Below are 23,031 nucleotides of genomic sequence, written 5' to 3'. Positions count from 1 at the left end.
GACATAGTCATGTAACTGAGAGAGTATTCTAAATCAGTGTGGAAAGGATAAATGATTAAAACTTGGCATTAGGCTATCCACGTAAGAAAAATATGAAAATTATATCTACATCTCACATCTTACACAAAAACAGATTTAAAACATAAATGTGAAGCTTTAATCACTTTACAAAAATACTAGAAAAGTATCTTTACAATCATTCAAGTTAGAAATGTCTTTTAGATATTTCGTAATTATTTGAATTAGGGAGAATTTTTCAAAGCACTGTACAAAAACACACAGTCCTTAAAACATTAACAAATGCTCTACAGGACAAAAGTGAGCTTAAAATGTGGAAGGGATCTGCAACAAGGTACAGCAAACGATGAGGGTGCGACCATAGGCAGGCCTCTTACAAACCAACAAAAACACAGAGGTGCCAGGCAGATGTAAGGCCTCGTGGCCACAGGGTTAGGGGACAACAGAAAACAGGGAGGTGCTTAACATGACTGCAAAGCAAGAGGTTCCAGTTACTGTCACGATAAAGTATCATCACACAGCCACCAGAAGGGCTCAGTAGGCCCAGAGTTCACAAGGGCTTTGGGGTGGGGTGACTGGCAACAGAACAAAGCTCTACATAAAATGCTAATGGCAGTGTGACTCCCTCTGTGTTGCAGAGCCTTTTGGCAAAGGCCCTGATAGCTCTACTTGTTTCTGGCTGGAGAAACTTTCAAACATGTGCCTAGGTAACCACTGCACTGGCCTACAAATAGCCACTAGGGAAAGGATGAACTAGTATTTTCTTCCATGAAAGAAGGACTAAAATGAATCAGGTTTATCTCTTTGTAAAACCATAATGGTGCATGAGAACATCAAGTTGTAAAAGGCTATGTCACTTAGATGAATTGTGAAAACCCACAAGATAAAATGTATATATTGAGTATTTACACATATGTGATAAAATCATAAAAAAAATCATACAATGACCTGAAGTCCACAGACTGTTCCCTCTGGAAAGGGTAAGAAGGACATGATCTGGTCTGTGATGTTTGGTATTTTGGAATTTGAAAACAAAATAACCTGCTGCTGGTAAACCTCTATGAGAAAACTGGGATATAATTAACATTACTCAATATCTAATGCCCCATTTTTTATCCCACAGATGAAATTTCAAATATTAGAGAACATCAGAAGGCAATCAGATAAGAAGACCAGTAGGCAGGAGGTAATTTGTACACTGAAATAAAAGGCAGGCCAAGAATAAATGACTTCAAGGACTTGCTATAATCCATGGATGAGATAAATGCAAATCCCCTTCTACAGAATGAAATAGACTTCTATAGTCTGTCCTTTTCCTCCAGACCCACCAAAACCCTGCTATAGATTCTCCTAGATGGCCTAGTCAGTGCTGAAGATCATCTGCTTTATTTTCTGAGTAGCTTAATTTACCTCATTTAATGGTGAATATGAAACATCTCTCCCCAGTTACACTTTTTCATTCACTGAATAATATATGCTGAGACTCTATATAAACGACATTGGGCTAGATGTTATGGAGAAACACAATGAAACTCTGAGCTCTTTTTTAATCCACAGAACTATGGTACGTTACTACTTTTCCCATGTTACAAAGAGATTTGAGTTTGAAAGCTTAAAACCTACCAGCAAATCTCAGAGCTAACAACACAGCATGGGATGTAATTCAAACTGAGTTGGTAGGGTGACCTCAAAACCCACACTTCACTGCACTGTACTGTGATACTTTCACAGTTCAGGGGAGACCTTATGCCTAACTTTCCTGCTTTGTATTGTTCCACATGGGCTGAACTCACCACACATCACACGATTTCCCATAAAACCATTCAGTAGAGTCAGACTGGAAGAATAGGGCCATTGTTTTGAGCCAGTAGAAGCAGCTCCAGACTAAAGGAATAATCACATTGAAAAACTTTTAAGGAAAAAAGTAACAACTGAAAACCTTCACACCAAGGATTTAACAAAGAACATTCATTAAACTTTCCAGGTGCTTATCACTGGCACACATGATCTATTAGCCCATTTTACAGGTGAAGCCTAATCCCCTGCATACAAGCTAAGGGACCTAGCTAAACTCATACTGTGGGGCTGGGAGCTGTACTCGGGTAGCCTGATTCCCAAACAGGCATGGCATAATTACTCTGCCACTGTTTTATCAACTTTTAGTGAGAAATATATTTTACATTATGATCCAACATACACATATACACAGAGCCTCTACAAAACACTATGTCACTTAATAATGGGTATCAAAAAAATGGGGGGGGGGCTGAATCCAGGAGTATTTGACCTGAGATACACCTCCAGCACTTTTTATTTTGAAATAGGGTCTTGCTAAGTTGCTGAAACTGGCCTGGGGGTTGTGATCTTCTTGTCTCAGCCTCCCCAGGACTGGGATTACAGGGATGAGCCACACCTAGCTTAGCAAAAACTTTTAAAGATACATGTTTTGAGTCATAAAACCTCCTTAAAACACAAGATTCTTAAAATGCATAATAGATAACTGCTCAAAAATAGTGTTTAATATAATTACAGTAGCAAAGTATTAAAACTGCATTGCTTGCAACTGTGCATAATGCTTGTACATGTATAAAACATATAAAGACAAAAGTTATGTTAAGGTAATAAAGATATGGACAATTATGTTTTTATTTTTCACTTTATGAAGCCTTTTATTTTTCCTTACAAAGTGAAGCAAAAAGACCAGATGACTACACGTTGCTTTTATACTTTTTTGGCACCAAAGCAATTCACTTATGTGTTTTTTTCTTAAATATCTGTTCCAAACCCTAGTGCAGTTTCCCAACTGAGTTTATAAATCAATAATTTTGTACCAAAAAAGACAGTAAAGCAAAAATGCTGTTCTGTATCTCTCTGGACAGGAAATTTTGGAACAAAACAGCACAATACTAAAAAAGAATCCTAAAGCCACACACATTTGCAGAAAAATGCTCTTCTGTCACCCCCTCCACTATTCTTTCAACTTTATGCCTTTGGGTCCCAGACTCCTGTCGTGAGAGTCTCTTTGAATTAATCTCAGATTTCACGAGGATGGGGTTGAACTACTAGGCTCAGGTCTGGCCCTACTCTCCTCATCGGCCAAAGCCTCACAGTACTGCGCGGGCCAGTCCTTGGGGTCTTGATTATGGATTTTGGCCACAAACTTAAGAACTTTCATCTTGCTGGTTTCCAGGCTGGTTCGCGGGCCCCACTGGAATTCGTAGTCTACTGGATCAGTGTGGGGTATCCGCCGGTAATCCAGGTAACGCTGTCGCACGAAGTCCTCGGTTATGAGTTTCTTTGGATCCCCAAAAATCAAATGCTTTTTGGTGGGGTACACCCCCAAGCGCCGCAGGAAGTCCCAGACTTCGGTCTCCTTGATGGTGTTGCCCTTCATGAAGATGAGCCCCAAGAGGATCATCAGGAGGCCGGTGGTGGGCGTGCCCTGGTCGCCTCTCACCTCGGCATCCTCCTCCGCGGGCTCCAGCGTGTTGACCAGGATGTAGGTGTTGCTCTTGGGCTCCAGCTCCACCAGCTTGTACCCGAACACGTACTGCAGGCGCTCGGCGGCCAGTCTGAGGAGGTCCGGGAAGATGTCCTTGTAGTCCCCCAGGACGTGCTTCAGCATATCGGTCCGCTTGATGGGAATCTTCTTCTGGTCCTTGATCAGCAGGAACTGCACCATCTCCGCCACCTTCAGCTCCAGCTGCTTCTGGGTCCGGGGCCCCACGGTCGGGGCGGCCAGGGAGCGCCGGGCGCCCGGGGCCTCCTGCGAGCCGCCGGCGCCGCGGGACGTGCTGGGGGCCTCCGCGTCGCCGGCCCTCGGGCCCCGCGCGTCTCCGCCGCGGCTCGAGTCCCTCTCCCTCTCGGCCTGGCCGCCAGAGCGGCCCCGGCTCCTAGGTCTTTGCAACATGTCGCCAAGTGGCGGGAGCCAGGAGCCGGCGCGGACTCGGCGGCAGGAGAGCAGGAAGACTCTCGGCGTAAACGGCGGAAGCGGCGGGGATTGTGGGTCGGCGCGAGGCGCGCATGCGCGGGTGTGGGCGGGGCCACGGACGGCGCACGGTGCGTGCGTCACGTCGCGGAGGCTGCGCGTGCGTCGGCGTGGGCGGCGGCGGGGGGGGTCTGCGCGAGGCTTCTGCGCATGCGGGAAGAAGCCTGCATCTTCTGCAGCCCTTCTGGGGCCTTTAGGGTCATTCTTATCACACGGTACAAATAGGAAAAAAGATCCAAACTCCCAAGCAAGTAAGCAGCTATATTATTCTAGGCCACAGAGGCACACGCACAAGTTTTATAGGCCATGTTGAGTTTTTAAATAGGAAATATTTGTAAATGGAGGGAACTCAAGAATAAATGTGGAAGAGAAAGTGAAGAGGAGGATTTAGACTGTGGAAGAAAAAGTAAAAGCGTGTATAATCTACACCAAAGGTGGACATGACCAAGAGGACTCTTTCTTTTATTTTCTCTGCCTTCCCTTGGCTCTGAAAAGTAGACTTTCTTCAAAAGCAGGCGGTCTTTCCACCGTTTTAGTTATTTTTATTCTCTGAATCAAACTTCATTAGCTAGACAACGAGACAAGGACCACACAAAGCACGCTCCAATGTTTAACTTGGTCAGATGAGTATATCTTTCGAAAAACACACGCCCGCGGGAACTGCCTTGGACTCACGCACCCAGCTTTAGCAAAATTGGGTGAGAGGAGTGTTGCCAGTAGAGAAATGTGCCCTCTCAAGAGATTACGCTTAACTGGGGGCATCAATGATCAAGAATTGCAATAACGCGGATCTCCTATCTTTCTTTATTCTTAATATATCAGCCTTCGGGTTCCATAAGAAATAAAACATGGAGATCATCCCTTGTCTGTGTGCAGTTTGTCTGTATATTTTTAATTGTGCAGCTCTAATAGCCCAAATGAGTCATTTCATTAACTCAAACCATCAGCAATCTGTTGCCATTACTTCTACAGATCTTAGCAACTGTGTTTCTTCTCCATTTACTGACTTGCAAAGAAAAGACTGAATTTCTCTTTTTGTCTTTTTAAAGCTATCCAGAACATAGGCAAATTGTTGAAAGAATTAAATCAAATTGGTTTCCTCTTTAATGCAAATATATTCAAAGGAAAGCGATTCAGAACACATCATTTGAATAATAACATCAAGGCACAACCTTATTAAAATTTCATTAAATGTAAGTAGCATAAAATTTTTGTTTGTAACTCAGTATGAAAATGCAGTCTGATAATGGAACTGGACCTGCGATAGTAAATGTAAAGCCATATTCCATGTTGTAATGCAAGGATGCTAAAGTCTGGTAAGCCATGAATAACAAATTTCTATTCCACACAAGATCTAACTATATATTCCCAAGCTCCAGTTAGGTGACAGGAGCCATTATCTTTTGAATGACAAATCCCCCAAAGTTCCCGTGTTAGAATCTTACTCCCAAGGTGGGAGACAGTGTTGGAATTGGGGCCTAGTAAGAGGTGATTAGATCATGAAGGCTCTGCCCCCTGAGTGGATGAATGGGCCAGTCAGCTGAAGAATGAGGTTCTTACTGAACTGAGTTCAGCTCTCTCCCAGTTGTGCTGCCTCACCCTGTGATGCCTTCTGCCATGTTATGACGCAGCAGGAGGTCTGCAGGAGATGGGCTCCTTGACCTTGGACTTGAAGCATCCAGAACCAAGATCCAAACGAAATCCTACTGTTTCTAAGTGACCTGGTCTGTGGTATTCTTTTTCAGCAAAACTAATCAGATTAAGGCAGAGGACTAAAAAAAAAAAAAATATATATATATATACACATACATACATACACACACACACACACACACACATATATACACATCCAAATGCACACGGGTGTAACCTTTCTTTCTTTCCTTTTTTCTTTCATTTGTACTAGGGGTGAATCTGAGGGGGATTCTACCTCCAAGCTGCATCCTCAGCCCTTTTTATTTTGAAACAGTGTCTCACTAAGTTGAGGAAGCTGACCTTGAACCTGCCATCTTCCTATCTCAGTCTCTCAAGCATTACAGCTCACAGGATACCCAGAGCTCCTTTTTTTTACAATAAGAGAATTTCTCTACTTCAGTCCTTTCTTACAAAGACCCTTCCAAGTGGGCTCCTTGTACCTTTAGTTGGTTTCAGGAACCACGGGATAAAGGGGAAATGGAAAATAAGATGAAAGCTGCTGTCGACAACTGGCAGTGCCTTTTCTTGTGATGGTGTTCAGTTTAACTACCCAGCAGCCGAGCTTCACTTGGCCGAGCGCAGACCCTGCTTGGTGATGAAATTCAACCCCCCTCCAGTGGGACACTGGCGGCCACAGGCAGTTGAGTAGACGTTGAGGTGATAACAGCACTACGAACAATAAATATAAATAACAACAGGCAATGATTTTACAAAAGTAACTCTGGGTCAGATCTTATTCCAAGTGGTTCTCAAGGATTACTTCATTTAATCCCTAGAGCAACCCAGTGAGGCACGTGCATACGTGACGTTTCTCACGAGTGGAGAGACAGGCACAAAGAATAGACGTGGTGTCTGCAAAGAAGTAAGGGCGTTGGGATCAGATGGATCTGGGTTAGAAGGCTGTTTGACACACACACACACACACACAGAGAGAGAGAGAGAGAGAGAGAGAGAGAGAGAGAGAGAGAGAGAGAGAGAGAGAGAGAGAGATAGGGAATATAGGAATCTTGCCTTCAATGGATTAAGGGAGATAAGTTTGCAAGTACCTAGTGTAGGGTCTGGCAGAGAAATTGACAATTATTTGCTTCTTTCCAGGGGATTATGTTAAATAAAGTACTTAAGAACCATGCAAAGCTGGATGTCCTATGGGGGAAGCAAAACTTTACTCTCCAAAGGTCCTGAAAGTTAAACTGACATGAAATAGGGCAAGAGAAGAAAAATACATCCGCATTTAATGTAAGTTTTACTGGAGATCTCATAAGGAAATGATCCAAAGAGGCGGAAAAGACCTAAATGTTTTTATATTTGAACAAAGAGAGTGATTGTTGCAGAGTTCCTAAATTATTTGGGGGACCAAAGAAGATAAAGATTTTAACAAGGCTGCACAGAATTCTCTGTGTTGTGACTCCCCATGGAATCATGTTTCTTTTCTCTGGGTGCAGGGAAGGCATCTTGCATGAGACTTTTAAATCTCCTGCCTTCAGGAAGAAAAGAAGAGCTCAGAATGCCCTTCTTACATCTGCTGTTTTTCAAGCGCCTTGAGTGCAACATAATCCCATGCCAAAGTGGCATATTTTGGGTGGCATATTCTGCTATCCTTCAGTAGAAAGATGTTCACTGCAGTAAACCACATGTACATAAAAAAAACTAAGAAAAGGTCTGGAATCTAGGTGCTATTAAAATTGTTTGCTTTTCAAAATAAAATTCAATTTTTATTTCCTTGCTTGAGAAAGAAAATTCTATCCTCAAGGGTGTTTAACTTCACAGTGACATAATGCCATAGCAGTTGTGCAATTCAAATTTTCAGTAAATTCAATGCGATTGGAATATGGCATTTGTGACTTTCTGTTTAAGCAGTGAAATTACAAAGACAAGTGGTAATTAAAAAAAAAAGAAAAAAAATTCAAATACTTCATATTAACGACCTCCTGGCTTTTATTATCAGACCCAAAAGAGAAAAAAAAATCAAAATTCTTTGAAGTAAAATCTAAGCCACCTGAGATTTTAAACGCATTGGGCAAGGAGATGCCTACTACCTTCCAATTGCTCTTTAAATGTCTCTAAGTGATTAAATGCTTTATTTCATCTCCGTGGTAGCAAATGTCTGACAAGTGCTCTAATCATCTTTATTATCTACTAGATTCTCCTCTTCACTCATTGGTATTTCTTGTAGAACCAGAGACACGTTTAAAATGTTCTGACAGCAACACAGGCTTAAAGCAGGTGGGGGTTTCTGGGCGGGTAACGGCAGTGATCAAAAGCATGAGTGTAGAAGCAGCTTCCCTCTTGACGAGTGGGAGAAAGCGGAACATTGCGCAGCGTGTGGCAAGAGTTGAGGAGAAACTACTATTTTGGTGGACAGTTTTCAGGGAGAGCAATGCAGATATTTTAATGGTCGTAACAAAAGTCCTCCTGTCCACCCACTCTCTTTAAGCACTGGTCACAACAGGGTCCATCCATTTGTAACAAAGATCCTCCAGCTTAGATTATTTCGTAGATGACATAACATGTTGCTGCAACTATAGGAACGTTTCCTTGGCTGGTGGAAGAGGGCCTTGAGACAGTGCTTTTCCACGCACTGCAGCTGCTTGGCACAGAGCCTCTTCTTAGACTCTTTTTTCAAGAAATAAAATTCGCCCAGTTACCCAGGGCCCTTATGACAATCAGTAAGGCCTATCCAGTTATAAAATTACAAATACACAACATCTCAATAGGAGCCATTAGATTCTTTTTGCTTCTGCACCTCTGGCCTTTAAGCCACTCTGCATCTTTTCCGTTTAGGAATTGCCTCTTCCTAGCTCTGAGGGACGTTGGTTGGGCTCTGCTTCCTTTCCTGAGTACATGTGATTGTGGCCAGACACAGTCACGGATCCAGAGGTCCAACTGGCATCCTTCCAGCGGAAGGACACAGGTTTTCCTTCAAGCTCAGAAGTAACCAAAGACTAAGTATTTTTGTTGTTGTTGTTGCTTTGGAATAACTTGCCTCAAAAAAGATCTGAGAGATGGGGAACTAGTCTAATGCCGCCGTCTCGATCCTGCGCTCAAGGTTAAACTCCTGGAGATAACTAGTTATTGGAACATCTCCTTTTGCTTCATCTGCTTTGCACTGGTTCTTGTCACTTGAACCTAAACAAGTTCCAGCTGAGTCAGTAGCCAAGCCCACTATGCAGGGCACAGAAAGAACTAGACTGAGGCTTAGTTTCACAGGAAGGAGCTTGAGAAGGTTAACTCCACCCAGGAGGACGCTTTAATGCTATGAGAGACAAACGGAGCACTTCTGTAGTTCTTCTCAGTGTTCTGTGATTGAGGAGTGTGCTTATGATTTTAGCTGCTGGCAATACAGGCAAGAACAGACATGAGGGACTGTACTTTTCATTTAGAGTGTACTTCTGCACTAAGGTGGCCATTTGCCTCTGGGGAAAGTGTTTCAGACAACTTGGGATATATAGTCATGCATCGATTAACAATGGGAATATGTTCTGAGAAATGCATTGTTAGGCAATTTCATGACTGGGTGAACACCACAGAGTCTATCACACAGCTTAAGATGGCTCTGATGTCACTAGGTGATCCAGTCTTAGGGACCGCCATCAAGTGTGCAGTCCATCCTTGATGGATACATCATTATGCAGGGCACGATTGCACTTTAGGTATCTGTGTTCTCCAAATTTAACCCAAACATTTCTCCACTGGCTATGCAAGATGACAGAAACCTCATTCTTTGAGACTATGCTTTAGCCTGCAGACCTATACCCACAAGGCAAAAGCAAGAAGGAGAATGGACTGAGCTAATAACACGAGAAACAATGGAGGCAGGTTTTGAGAGGACTAAGCACACTGCAATGAACCATGGAAGTAAATGAAAAGAATTAGAGAAAAAGTAAAACCTCCAGGTAGGAATCAAAACACCACGTTGTATAGGAATGAACAAATATGTGTCGATCAAAAGATTTAGAATATTTATGGCAGATGAGAAGATGCCGTTTACAAAGCATACATGTGGCTCCTGAGGGAAGTATCCATCATAAAGAGAGACATACACATGACTGCAGGAATCCTACAGAAGAGTATGAGTTCACACAGGTCCCTGTCTCTGATCCTGTCTTCTTCCTGGCTCCCTCCTTTGGACTAACAACCAGATCCAGCATGCTTTTTTGATTAGAGAGTATTTGGAGGCCATGTGCTTTCTGAGATCTATAGAGAAGGGGGCTGTGGAATGGCTTTTTCTCCTTTTGATGCAAGTGAGAGCTTAGTTGCTTGATGAGATGTCCAACCTCTCTCTAATGCTTGCAAAACCCCAGGATCCTGTAGTACCTTGTGAAGTCTGAGCTAGCAGAAACCTATGGGCATCTGATCATTTGCCAATCGAATACTGTTCCAGTGACTCCCAACTACAGGACCTATGATTTCCTTTGCAGGGGAAATGGAGAAGCACAGACCTTGCCCAGATGAGTGAGAAAAACTACAACTCAATAAAAAGTGTCCAAGCAGCAATGAAATAAACAAAACTTTGGCTACGATGACTGAAAGGGAACACAACAGATAATATAATCAGGACAAACAAAGAGGCATCACTACCAAACTCTACAGACACAGTATTATAAGGAAATGCCATGAGTAATGAACAATTATGTCAACAAGTCAGATAAATTAGAAGTATGGAAAAGTTACTAGAAAGACACAGATGATTGCAATTTATTTAAAACAAAATGTGAATAGATCTAAAACAAGAGAACATATTGAATTAGTAACTTTGAAGCTTCCCACAAAGAAGAATTCAGGTCCAGATGGCTTCACAGTGAATTCTATCAAATACTTTAAGAAGAATTAAGATCAATCCTTTCCAGATCCTTCCAGAAAAATTGAAGGAGCAACCAATTCCTAACCTATTCTATGAATTCAGCATTGCCTTAGTACCCAAATCAGACAAAGATCACAAAAAACTACAGATCAGTTAGAATATAGGTGCAAAATATCCTTATGAAAGTACTAATAAGCCAAATCTAGCAATATATAGAGAGGATTATGCACAATGGCTACATGGGGTTTATTCCAGAACTACAAGTTTGTTTAGTATTAAAAATATTGATTAATGTAATACACTATATTAAGATGAATAAAGGACAAAAATCCCACAATTGTTTGAATGCAGTAAAAGCATTTGACAAAATCCAACATGCTTTCATGATAAAAGCACAACAAACTAGGATTAGAGGAAAACTCCCTCAAAATGAAACATCAATGAAAAATCTATAGTGCACATCATACTTAATAGTGAAATCCCAAGTGATCTTCTGCCAAGATCAGAAACAAGAAAGGAAAGCCCAGCCTTACTTCTTTTATTCAAATAGTAAAACAGAAATAAAAATTTTAAAATAAGAGCAAAACATATACTCTGAAAACTACAAAATGCTGGAAAAGATAAAAGAAGATCTAACTAAATGGGAAAAATCCCACATTGATGGGTCACAGGATCTAATATTGTTACCATGCCAATACTAACCAAATTGGAATATAGATTCAAAGTGGTCCCTATCAAAATCCCAGTTCAGTTTTCTTTAAAATATTGATAAGCTGGTTCTAAAGTTCACAGGCAACAGCAAGGGATACAGAATAATCAAAACAATCCTGGGAAAGAACAGAATTGGAGTACTCATGTTCTTGATTTCAAAACTTACAACAAAACTGCCATAATCAAGGAGTGTAGTATTGGCACAAGCACAGATGTATTATTAAGGGCTGAACAGTGTCCTCCCCCAAATTCACATGTTCAAGTCCCAATTCCCAGTACCTCACACTGCCACTACATGTGGAGATAAGAGGTTTTAATTCAATAAGTCAAAATGAGATCTTTAGGGTGGCCCCAATCCAATGGCACTGGTGTCTTTATTAAAAGAGGAGACATTGGTAATAGGCCCATATACGAAAAGGCCAGGTGTTGTCGGGGCCCACTCGGCAGGACTGAGGTGGCACCCAGGCTTGTTGCCAGCGTGGACTCAAGATGGCGCCTGGGCTTGCAGCCAAGTCACGAGGCTCACGAGGCTGGCGGTGCCCTGAGCCTGCGCAGTGAGCCCTATCAGGCGCCTTACGGATGATTAGTGACGCAGCGCCTCGTGCTACCACCTGCCCGCCCAGGAGAAGGTTAAAAGCGCGCATGCCCTAGCGGGGGGAGCTAAGAGGGTTGGTGGAGTGATGAGGGAGGAGATAGAAGACTGATGTTGTTTTTACCTGAGAGGGCGTTGAGAGAGCATTGAAACTGGGGTAATAAAACTGCTTGAGGAAGATCGTGTAAGAGTCGTCACTGCGTGCGACAAGTGGTGGCCCGTACGGGGAACTTCGCTTTGATCAGAACCTCGGCAGTCCAGGGCAGCTGGCTGGTAACTGTACAAGAACCTGGGGTAATAAAACTGCTTGAGGAAGATCGTGTCTTTGATCAGAACCTCGGCAGTCCAGGGCAGCTGGCTGGTAAGTACTCCTTTGACTCCGAAAAAGGAGGAGGAGGCTCCGTTTACGGAGGGTTATTTTCCCCGATCAAAGGGGGCTCCATTAAGGAGGATATTTTTTAGTGTAAGCAAGTTACCCCGATCAAAGGGGGCTCCATTAAGGAGGATATTTTTTAGTGTAAGCAAGTTACCCCGATCAAAGGGGGCTCCATTAAGGAGGATATTTTTTAGTGTAAGCAAGTTAGAGAATCAGGCTGGTCCTGATTCGACAAGATAGAAGTAAATAAGGCTCGCAGATAAGCGAGGCTCGCGGATAAGCGAGGGACAGCGTTGTGAAGGTTCGCAGGTGTTGCGACGAAAAGGTCTAAGGTTGCTAAAGTGAAAGCAGCCATTTTAGAAAATTTGAAAGCGAAAGAGATTTCTAAGAAGGAAGAAGCTCTGTTAGAATTCATAGAAAAAATGAAACGCCCTAAACCTTCCGCTCCTCCCCCTCCCTCTCCTAATCCGCCACCATAGATGGAAGACACCTGAGGTTAGTTGGAAAAGGCGCCTAATGTGTAAAGGATAGGTCAGAAGATTAGTTCCTAACGTAAGAGTTGTAAACTGCTGCTCGGTACCGTAGAGATGAGTTGTTTTCTTTAAGATCTTTGGGGAATTATTTCTACTTTCCCTCTTCCTTTACCTTGGTTAATGAGGTTGTTTTATTGATACCTGTTTTCTGACTTTCTGCTATGCTTCTATGCACCCTTGGAGACTTTGGAATTTCTGCTCTTATTGCTGTAATTGTGGCCTCTGTGGCCGTGGCAGTTATTGCAGCCACTATGAATGCTCTATCCTCACATGTGGCTGCTGGCATGGCTCAGCAAGCTCAATTATCTGGACTATATGTATAACGTATGTGCAGTATCAGAATTTCTCCCATGCAGGCAATTTGTTTCGTCAATTAAGCAAGACGCTTCTAGGAACTTGGAGCCGTGAATTTGAACACACCATGATTGAGCTATGAGCATCCATCGCTGCAATTAATTCTACCCGCGTGGAAGTCGCCGCAGTACAACAATGAATGGACTTAATACATGGAACATTGGGTTTTTTAAAAGACTGGGGTGGCATGGCATTCTGGGCATTCTTGCTGATGGTAGCATGATGTTTCATGGTTGGATATATCAGGCGAACTCGACAACGCACACTGCAACAACAGCGCATATTGGTGCAAGCTATGGCAGCCCTTGAAGCTGGCTTATCTCCCCATGTATGGCTCAGTATGCTGGATCGGTAGTCAGTGACGGGTAAGATCGTCCCCGGGACCTTTCAACCTAAGACAGGGAAACAATCATGCTATTGTTCTCCCAATGACGGGTAAGAATGGTCCTTGAGGGTCGGCAACCTAAGACAGGCACGATCCCGAGCCTTATTTTAATAAAACAAAAAGGGAGATATGTTGGGGCCCACTCGGCAGGACTGAGGTGGCACCCAGGCTTGTTGCCAGCGTGGACTCAAGATGGCGCCTGGGCTTGCAGCCAAGTCACGAGGCTCACGAGGCTGGCGGTGCCCTGAGCCTGCGCAGTGAGCCCTATCAGGCGCCTTACGGATGATTAGTGACGCAGCGCCTCGTGCTACCACCTGCCCGCCCAGGAGAAGGTTAAAAGCGCGCATGCCCTAGCGGGGGGAGCTAAGAGGGTTGGTGGAGTGATGAGGGAGGAGATAGAAGACTGATGTTGTTTTTACCTGAGAGGGCGTTGAGAGAGCATTGAAACTGGGGTAATAAAACTGCTTGAGGAAGATCGTGTAAGAGTCGTCACTGCGTGCGACAAGGTGTAAACGCAGTGCGAAGGTGGCCATCTTACAAGCCAAGGAGAGAAGTCTCTGGAGAGAACGGACCTTGTTCCTGGACTTGAAGCATCCAGAATATGATAAAGATTTCTGTTGAGTAAGACACCCAGTATGTGATATGCTCTTGGCAGCCCTAGCAAACTAATGCACATATAGAGCCAGGGGTAGAATTCAGATTCTATAAATAAATGCACACATCTGTGGTTACCCAATTTTCAGAGAAGACAGGCTAAGTTCATTTAGCGGGGCAACAGATGGTGCCAGGGAACCTGAGAGCCATATATCAAAGAATGAGTTTAGACCCTTACCTCATACCATGCACGAATCAGTGCCAAGAGAACTATGGGCCTGAATGTGATCACTAACACTATTTAATGAAACATAGGAGTAAATATATTCATGACCTTAGTCTGGGCATGATCCCTCTTGGGACTCAAGAGCGAAAACGTAAGTGATAATTAAGAAGAATGGTAAGCTAGACTTCATCAATTAAAACATTTTATGTTGAAGGGCACCCTCAGAAAAGTGAAAGGACACTCCACACATTCTGTGAGAAAATATTTTCAAATCATATACCTGATAAGAGATTTATTTATAACATATATGAATAGCTCTTACGAATAGAAAATAAGACAAAACTCTAATTTTAAAAGTGGGCAAATAAAGACACATCTCTAAAGACAGAATAACTCTTTAGCTATAAACATTTAGTACAATTGGATGGACCTTAAAAATATTATGCTAAGTGAAAGAAGCTACTAACAAATGAAAAAAAAGCTACTCACAAAAGTATTGTATAATACTTCTTATATAAAATGTCCAGACTAAGCAAGTCCATAAGGGCAGAAAAAGGTGGGGAAGTAAAAACGTTCTGGCTAAAGGTGTGTGTGATTTCTTTTTGAAGTAATGAAGATATCCTAAAGTTAGATGATGATTTTATAATACCTCCAAATATGCTAAAATAACATTAAATTATATATTTTAAATAAGTTTACTTCATATTAGGTTAATTATATTAAAATTAAACTTTTTTTAAAAACTTGAAGAAAGTCAGAGTGAAAATTTCTAATCAGCATTATGAGATGAAACAGAAAATAAGGCTAATAAACATCAAATGGATGCAGTTCAGGTACCCAGACTTTCGGAGGCAACCAGTGTGAGCATCCATACGCAGGTACACTCACACAGAAGTCTTAATTGTTAAGTTAAATTGAACTATACAACTAAATAGAGTCCATTGAGAATATTATGATTTCACTTGCCATCAGGAAGCATGCTTTTTATATTTTAGGCAAGTTTGAGACTGTGTGTATGTGTGCGTGCGTGCGTGCGTGCGTGTGTGTGTGTGTGCGTGTGTGTGTGTGTGTGTCTGGGCGTTGAACTCAGAGGAGTCTACCTCTGAACTACAGCCCCAGCCGCCTTTTTTAAAATTTCGAAATGTGGTCTTGCTAAGTTGCAAAAGGTCTCACTAACCTGCATTCCTCTTGTCTTAGCCTCCCAAGCACTGAAATTAAAGACATGTTCCTCACCACCATTGAGAGATATCTTTAAATCCTCCATACAGCTTAAGGAAAGCACTTTTTTTAAAATCAATATTCTGCCACCAACTTCTCCTGGGTTCTGGAATAAAGTATATAACTGGTCAGGTCTCCAACTTCCATCCTGGAAAAAGACAGGGCTATGGTAGGCCATCTTTTTAAGTAGAAAATGCCATGATTCTTTGAAAGAATTAAAAATTGTAAAACTTTACATGTTGGAAAGAAAATAAAAGCCAATCCAAACAGGTCACCTTTCTTAAAGAAATGGCGGGTTCCGGGGGGCAATGCATGGACTGACGTGTGCATGTATCAGTACATACTAGTGCATCGCTCCGAATCTCACTATGGTGTGCAATTGAAATGCACCAATAAAAGTGTAAAAAACGTGAGATGCCCGGCTCTGAGCAGAAATGTCTAATATATCACTCTGAATCTCACTATGACCTATAATTACAGTTGGCTAATAGAAGTATATTTTAAAAAGATAAATGCCTGGTTCTTTAATTTCTTAAATGTCAGAAAGCAAAAGCATGCTAAGTCGTCTTCTAAAATAGCTGGTGGTCAAATAATGTGTTTTCAGCTTGGCTCTATTTACTTAAGTGGGATAACTGTGACCTCTAGAAGACAGGTCTCCATTTAGAACTACTCGGAGGCTGTCAGGCTTCAGCAGTGATAGAGGAATGCCTTGGGGAATGGGGCTCTGGCTGTTCCTGCCCCCCTGGCTTCCTCTAAGCCACGCATGGGTAGGCTGTGGGAGATGTGTGTACAGCCCCAGCCCTGGGATATGCTTGAGAGACGGACAGAACGAAAGGTAAGTCATAAGGTCACGTCTGCACACATTGTGATCCAGTGCTCCCAGCCTCTCGCTTCCCACCACTGAGGAAATACCTGTGATCTGAAAAGAAACCAATCCTCCTAAACTATATCAATCTCTGTTGCGAGAACTCCTTCACACCACAGTAAGTGTAAGTCAATCCAGGGCAATCGCGAAATTCAAAATAAGCGAACATCTGTGAAAGTCTGCACATACAGGCTTAAGATGTGGGACTTAAAACTAAATTCTTTCCTCTTCTTTTCGAAGGAGAATTTTGAAATCCCACACACAGCCTCGAAGGCAAGATCGACTGCAGTTAAAAGCCAAACAGCTGCTCAAACATACAATGGATTAAGTACGTCACACGCAATATTACGTCCGCATCTGCGGCTCCTTCAGCCCAAACCTTCACAGAGCCTCTCTTACCTTAGCCCCATCTGCTATAGTTTAAATCTTGACTGTCCCCTAAAGGCCCATGTGGTGAAGACTTCCTCGCAAGCCTGTTGTACCACGAGGAAGTGGTGGACACTTTAAGAGGTGGAGCCTACTGGGAGGAAGTGATGTCATTGGGGCGTGCCCCTGGAGGACTTGGCATCTTCCTGTCTCTCCTTGTGCTTCCTGGCCAGTGACCATGGCTGAAGCCTGTGAAATTATGAGCCTGAGCAAACCTTTCCTCCTTTTAAGTCGTTCATCTCTGGTATTCTGTCATGGTTATGAAAAGCTCACAACACGCCATTGCTTGACTAAGCTGGGTTCTTCTGATCAAACTGAATTTATCTCCTAAGGCTTCCTAAATATGACAACTGAGAACAAGGGGGTTTTACGAGAAATATATGATGATCTTGAAACTTAATAAAAACTAGAAATGTAAGAACGATTGAGGACACATAAGTCACTACATTCACCAGAGGGGTTATCCCACTCGGCCCACTGACTAGATGTCCACATGCACCTTCTAGAAGCTGTTCATTTGGTTAAAAAGGACACACTTTCTGTAAAATAATAATACTAACAGTAATAATTGTTTTTTAAATTAGTGTGGATGATCAAATTTAACACTGCCCCTCAAAATGATTTTTATGAACTTTATATCAACATGGGAATTGATGTCATCAGCTGCCACTGGAGAGGCAAGACAGTCAGGTGCCCAGCCTTTGTAACTGAGAAACTCCATTTCTTGCCTGGACTGACTCTTGCTCATCTGGACAGGAAAAAAAAAAAAAAAAAAAAAAAAAGCTGGGCGTGGTGGCGCACGCTTGTAATCCCTGCGCTTGGGAGGCTGAGACAGGAGAATTGCACAGGTTCGAAGCCAGCCTCAGCTACTTATTGACACTCTCAGAAACTTAGCAAGACCCTGTTTCTAAATAAAATATAAAATAGATCTGGGAGTATAGCCTGGAGGTAGAAAGCCCCTGGCTTCCATCTCCAGTACCACCAAAAACAAACAAACAAACAAAAAAAGCAGAGAAGCATGGTCATTGCTTTTCTTTGTACAAAAACTGATCAGAAGAATAAAGCTTGTACAGAATCAGAAAACTCGAGTTTTCATTTTGATGTATTTGTAGCTCACAATGATACTCTGGAGCAGGTGTGTATATGATCTGGTGACCCTTACTTAAAAAATTAACATTCAGTCCTATTAAAAAGCCATCTATACCCTAACTCCCTGAACTACTGTACTCTAATTCTTTGAAAATGTGTAAGTCAAGTACTGCCTCGATAGAACCCTCACTAAGTAGAGAAGTTGACCCTCCTCATCTGTTAAAAAGTCCCCGATATGTGAGAAAATAGTGCCCAGAAGCCTCAAATTAAATAAAACTTCATGGGTTATTTTTCCAACTCCTTTCTTTGTGTTTACAGAAGATATTTTGACTGCAGTGTGGAGCTGTCAAAAGCCATGAAGAGGGAAAGTAAGAAAAAATGGCATTTCAGGGAATACATGAGCTGAATCTAAACTGGACCAGAGGAAATACAAAGGAGGCCTGGACAATGAAGAGGCAGAGAGGAGATAAGACCGGAGCCAGTAATGTCAGGAAGAAGCAGCAAACACATCACCTGCCCCTGGGATGGGAAAGGAAGAAGAGCGGGCGCTGTGCATGGGTGAGAGTCGCGCTCGTCTGGGAAGAGAGAAAGCAGCGGGACCTGCTGCCCCGTGTGTCTCCCCTGGCATGGCTGCAGCGTGGCTTCGCCAGCCAGAGAGCCATGGGGGAAGGGCCACCCTAGATGCATGGCAAAGGAAGGAGCTCACTTTCCTGGAGGTTTCCTGTCCCATGGAGTTGGCAACACCAGCCTTTCATCTGGATGGATAACGTGGATAAGCCAGACCATCTTCCTTGAGAAGCAGAACTTTTTTCTTCTTTTAAGATTTTATTGATCCCACAAGCTTGTGCAACGTGGGGTGGGGAAAGCAAACATTAACTAATTAACTTGCTTCCCTGAATCCAAGCAATCGTTAAAAACGTGCCAGTCACGTTTTGGGGGCGGCTCTATTACTTATAATTATCCAAGAGGATCACACTGCTTGTGCACTGTTTGTTCTTTCACCTTTACCTCTAAGCAGGTTACCTGTTCAGTATGGTTATTATTTAGGACATTGAAGAGCTATGTCTTGAAAAATTCCACATAGAAATGAATTATTATTGGGTACATCTGTTTTGCTTAATCCTTTGTGCCCAAGTGTGATCATTAGATACAGCTTACAGAAAGTCAGCTCAGTTCATTACCATATAAGAGTGATATCCATCCATAGTTTTCCTTGGTGAATTTTACTCAAGATACTATTCCTAAATTCATATATAAATTATGCAGCCAATTAAATGGAAGTTTAATTAATGAGCGATTGGTTTAGGAGTGGACATGTGACACTGTTCCACTGAATGAGTTGTCAGGGATATTTTTGGTGGCATCTGAAAATGCTCACTTGCTCTTAAAAGGAAGTTCATAGGAGCTGGGGAATAATGCCCTATGCCTGCGATCCCAGTACTCGGGAGGCGGAGACAGGAGGACCTCAGTTTCTAGACCAGGGCATGGTAATGCAGGGAGACTTAGTTTTACTGTAGAAAATAAGATAGGGCTTGAACTGGGCATGGTGGCACATGCCTGCAATCCCAGTACCCAGGAGGCTGAGACAGGATGATTGAAGGTTCAAAGCCAGATTCGGCAATTTAGCGGGACTCTCAGCAACTTAGCGAGATCGTGTTTCATAATATAATTAGAACAGGATAGCGGGTGTGGCCTTGAGATAGAATGCCCCTGAGTGTGATCTTCAATTTAAAAACACAGGTCTGGAGATATCACTCAGAGGTAGAATACCTTTGGGTCTATGGTCAGTTCCACATGTGTACACACACACACACACACACACACACACACACACACACACACACACACAGTGGGAAATTTTTCCTGTTCCTCTTCTACTGGACATTTTGCACCTTCATGTAGCAGTGCCAAGCAGCAAAATCATTTCATGACTGAGAGGAGCTCAGCCAGCATTCACACAGTGAAACCCGCCGAGTGGGAAGCCACAAAGAACCAAGACCCTTGACTTTGCAGAAGCCGAGCGAACCCAGGCTGCAGCTGACTGCCTCTGCGCATGCTACTTGACAAAATAAACACCTTTATGACTTAAGCTTTTGTAAACTTGGTTTTATTTCACTCGCAGCCAAGAGCAACCCCAAACCTGTAGACTAGTCAGTGCCTGCGGGAGGGACCTGTCGCCTGGATGCTCACTGTCCCCCTGTCTCTGCTCTGTAGACACTGTGAGTGTGAAATGCGGCTGAAGCTACAGTGGTGGTGCAAGACCCAGCGATGGAAGTTGGCTTTCCTCTCCATGACAAAAGGACATCTAGGTAACGTGGGATCTGGGAAACGGCATGGTCTAGGGTATGTCCAGATGACTAAAGTGTGGAGGTCAGAAAGACAGGATTGGCTTGGAAATCATGAGGATGTGTCCTGATAGTCACGGATGTCATCCTAGCTGAGTGATGCCTGCCATCAGCCAGTGGCTCACTGTTGGTACCCACCAAGGAGTGTCTTATTACTGCACATGGGGCCTCAGGGTTTATCCCCAACTCCCCCTGCTCCTCAGCTGGTTCCTTCTCTCCAGGACGTCATTGCTTCTCCACCTACCGGATGCCATCACCTACCGGATGCCCTTGCCACCTGGCTGGTCTTCTGAGACCTCACTCTGGGCTACAACCTTGATCCTCTGTTTGGAAGGAGAGGACAAGAATTAACACCTGAGGTGCTGGAGGTTTCAGAAGCATATCTGTCCTGTTGCTTGGACCCACGCACCACCCCCAAGTCAGGCCTTGGTCTGTACAACTATTCCCATGCAGTGATGATCAGAGGACAGCTGAGCTTGGGCAATCCCAGGCCAATCAACCACAATTTTTCTGGCCTCCTGGGATCTCTGATGATGCCCAGGGCCAGAAGCTGGCCCACTCATACTCCCCATGGCCTGTGTTAAAGGGGTAAGTTCAGCATAGAGAGCTCAGATTAGGGATCAGAGTCCAGCAAAAATCTGTGGGCCAACTAGCAGGCAGCCTAGAGACAGGGTGTATCTCTGGAAGAGGCCTGAGCAGCAGAGAGGGGACCTGTCTGGCCCAGCTGCTGTCCCAGTCCCAGGAGAACACAGCTTCTACCTTGAAAGAAAAATTGCAAGGTAGGAATAAGGACAACTCAGCTCTACTAGATTCTGAAAATAGACACTATCTCAGACTTCCATAGCTAAACGGAGACAGTGTAGTTGGCTAGTCCAACTCCTCTAGCCCCACAGAGGGAAAACAACTTTACCCTGTCTCCATCTCTTCCCATTAATCCATTGTGGGCAGAAGGAGATTATAGATATCAAGGCCCCCAACCAGGCCCCACGAGCATCCTGGGATTCCCTGCATCCAACAAAACCAGCCAATTCCTCTGCTACCTAAGAAGTAAGTAAAGTTTTAAAGAAGGAGACAGCCCAATTCTACAACAGATGGCTACTTCATAGCAGAACTAATGGGAGAAACAGAAATAGACTATATAATAGAAACATAATGAGAACACATAAGGAGACATTATTAGAGCATGATAAAATGCTTCTAGGACAGAACAATGCTTGGTTTTTAAAAAATTTAAAATAGTAGCAGAAGCCCTGTCAAAGAGAATGGTCCCCACTGAACAACAAATTACTCTTTCAGTGGGATCAAATGAAAGGTGAGGCTCACGGTACAAGACAAGATGCTAATGTGTATTAAAAATCACAAATGAGAAATTAAGGCAGAGGGAGAAGAGAGGCTGGGAGAGAAAAAGCAAAACTTCTACAGAGGATAAAAAAGAACCAAGGTCAAAGGAAGAAACTAGCTGAGCCTTCAGACTGAAAGAATTCTGCAAAGGCAGAAATTAGACACTCTGGCAAAATTTCTGAATTTCGAGAAGAGAGAAAAATTTAAAAAAAAATCATATAAGCTTTCAGACAAAAAAGAACAAGTTGCTTCTGGAAATAATCGTTTTAACATCATATTTCTCACCTGGAATAGTGGAGCGTAGTAGCCAAGGGAATAACACCTAGTAGCTAGGGAGAAGAAAGAACCAACTGAGAAGCTTCTTCCCAGGAGAGCTATTCATATGGCAAGACAGGGAAATTGATTATTGGTCTTGCAGAGGCAGGAAGCACATTCTTCCTAGGTCTGTTCACTTGAGAATACAACTGTATTCTCACCCAAGAACCGAATCCAAACAGGGGCCCGAGGGAGGAAGACACAGGGAGAGATCAATCGTGGGAATGAATCTTGTAATACAGCGATCTGCCGCTTCATGATGAGCACACACTCTGTGCAATACGCGGCTCGTAGATGCTGTCCCTGTGTGAACACCATAGTGTACTTACACAAACCTACGTGATTTAGACCACTACACACCTGGGCTGTATGGTATAGACCCCAGCTCCTCGCCATGTTGATATGCTACATACTGCCACCAATGATAACACAATGGGACTGGTCAATCTAAATATATCTAAACATAGAAAGAGTTCAGTAAAAACACCAAATGATAGAGACTGTTCAGCTCAGCTCCACTGAAATCCTCTGGGATTTTAGCCATTGTGTATGTGACACTGTAAATGACCAAAATGGATTGCATGACTTTACTAATTTTGAAAATTTTAATGGCTAGCTGGGCGTGGTGGCACATACCTGTAATTTCAGTACTTGAGAAGCTGAGACAGAAGGATCACAAGTTGAAGGCCAGCCTCAGCAACTTTATGAGATTCTCAGAAACTCAGGGAGACCTTGTCTTAAAAAGAAAAAGTAAACTAGGGCTGGGGGTGTAGCTCAGGGATAGAACACCTGAGTTTAGCCTCTAATAATAATAATGATAGCAGTAGTTGTAAAGGTGAGTTCCTATGAGGTGTAAGGAGTAATCCACCATCCCAAGCATGTGAACACTGGGACACAGTCCAAGGCTCCCATCTCAGGATCTTCTGACTTCCAACTCATACAAACACCTCCAGCGCTGTTGTTGATGTCCCACTTTTCTATCTTTAATAACAACTCCATGTCCATGACCTGGAGAACACCTGGCTGAGACCCCCCAGTTGCGCAACAGGTAACTTTAAGACCTCGCTGTCATTTGGGCAGTATGTTCATTAGCTCCACAAGTCATCTCCCCAATTCAACAGTTATCACTTACAAACTCTGGTGCATCATTTCACACATG

At 43.1% G+C, this 23,031-nt stretch overlaps 2 protein-coding genes across 2 annotated transcripts in view; both read right to left on the bottom strand.

Annotated features, from left to right (window-relative positions):
* ENTREP2 (endosomal transmembrane epsin interactor 2) overlaps positions 1-23,031 on the bottom strand; it is a gene marked incomplete at both ends in the record, with an annotated part of 402,412 nt that overhangs the window by 114,761 nt on the left and 264,620 nt on the right. The gene's annotated exons all lie outside the window — the stretch shown is intronic.
* On the bottom strand, positions 3,059-3,928 carry NSMCE3 (NSE3 homolog, SMC5-SMC6 complex component; the record flags this gene model as incomplete). Its single annotated transcript, XM_080691850.1, has 1 exon — positions 3,059-3,928. The coding sequence occupies one exon, from the start codon at positions 3,926-3,928 to the stop codon at positions 3,059-3,061; it is 870 nt and encodes a 289-aa protein (XP_080547976.1).

This window comes from Muscardinus avellanarius, assembly GCF_963383645.1.
Source record: "Muscardinus avellanarius genome assembly, chromosome: 3".
Taxonomy (NCBI): domain Eukaryota; kingdom Metazoa; phylum Chordata; class Mammalia; order Rodentia; family Gliridae; genus Muscardinus; species Muscardinus avellanarius.
Note: the sequence above shows the minus strand (reverse complement) of the source record. Positions and strands in the feature narration are given on the sequence as shown.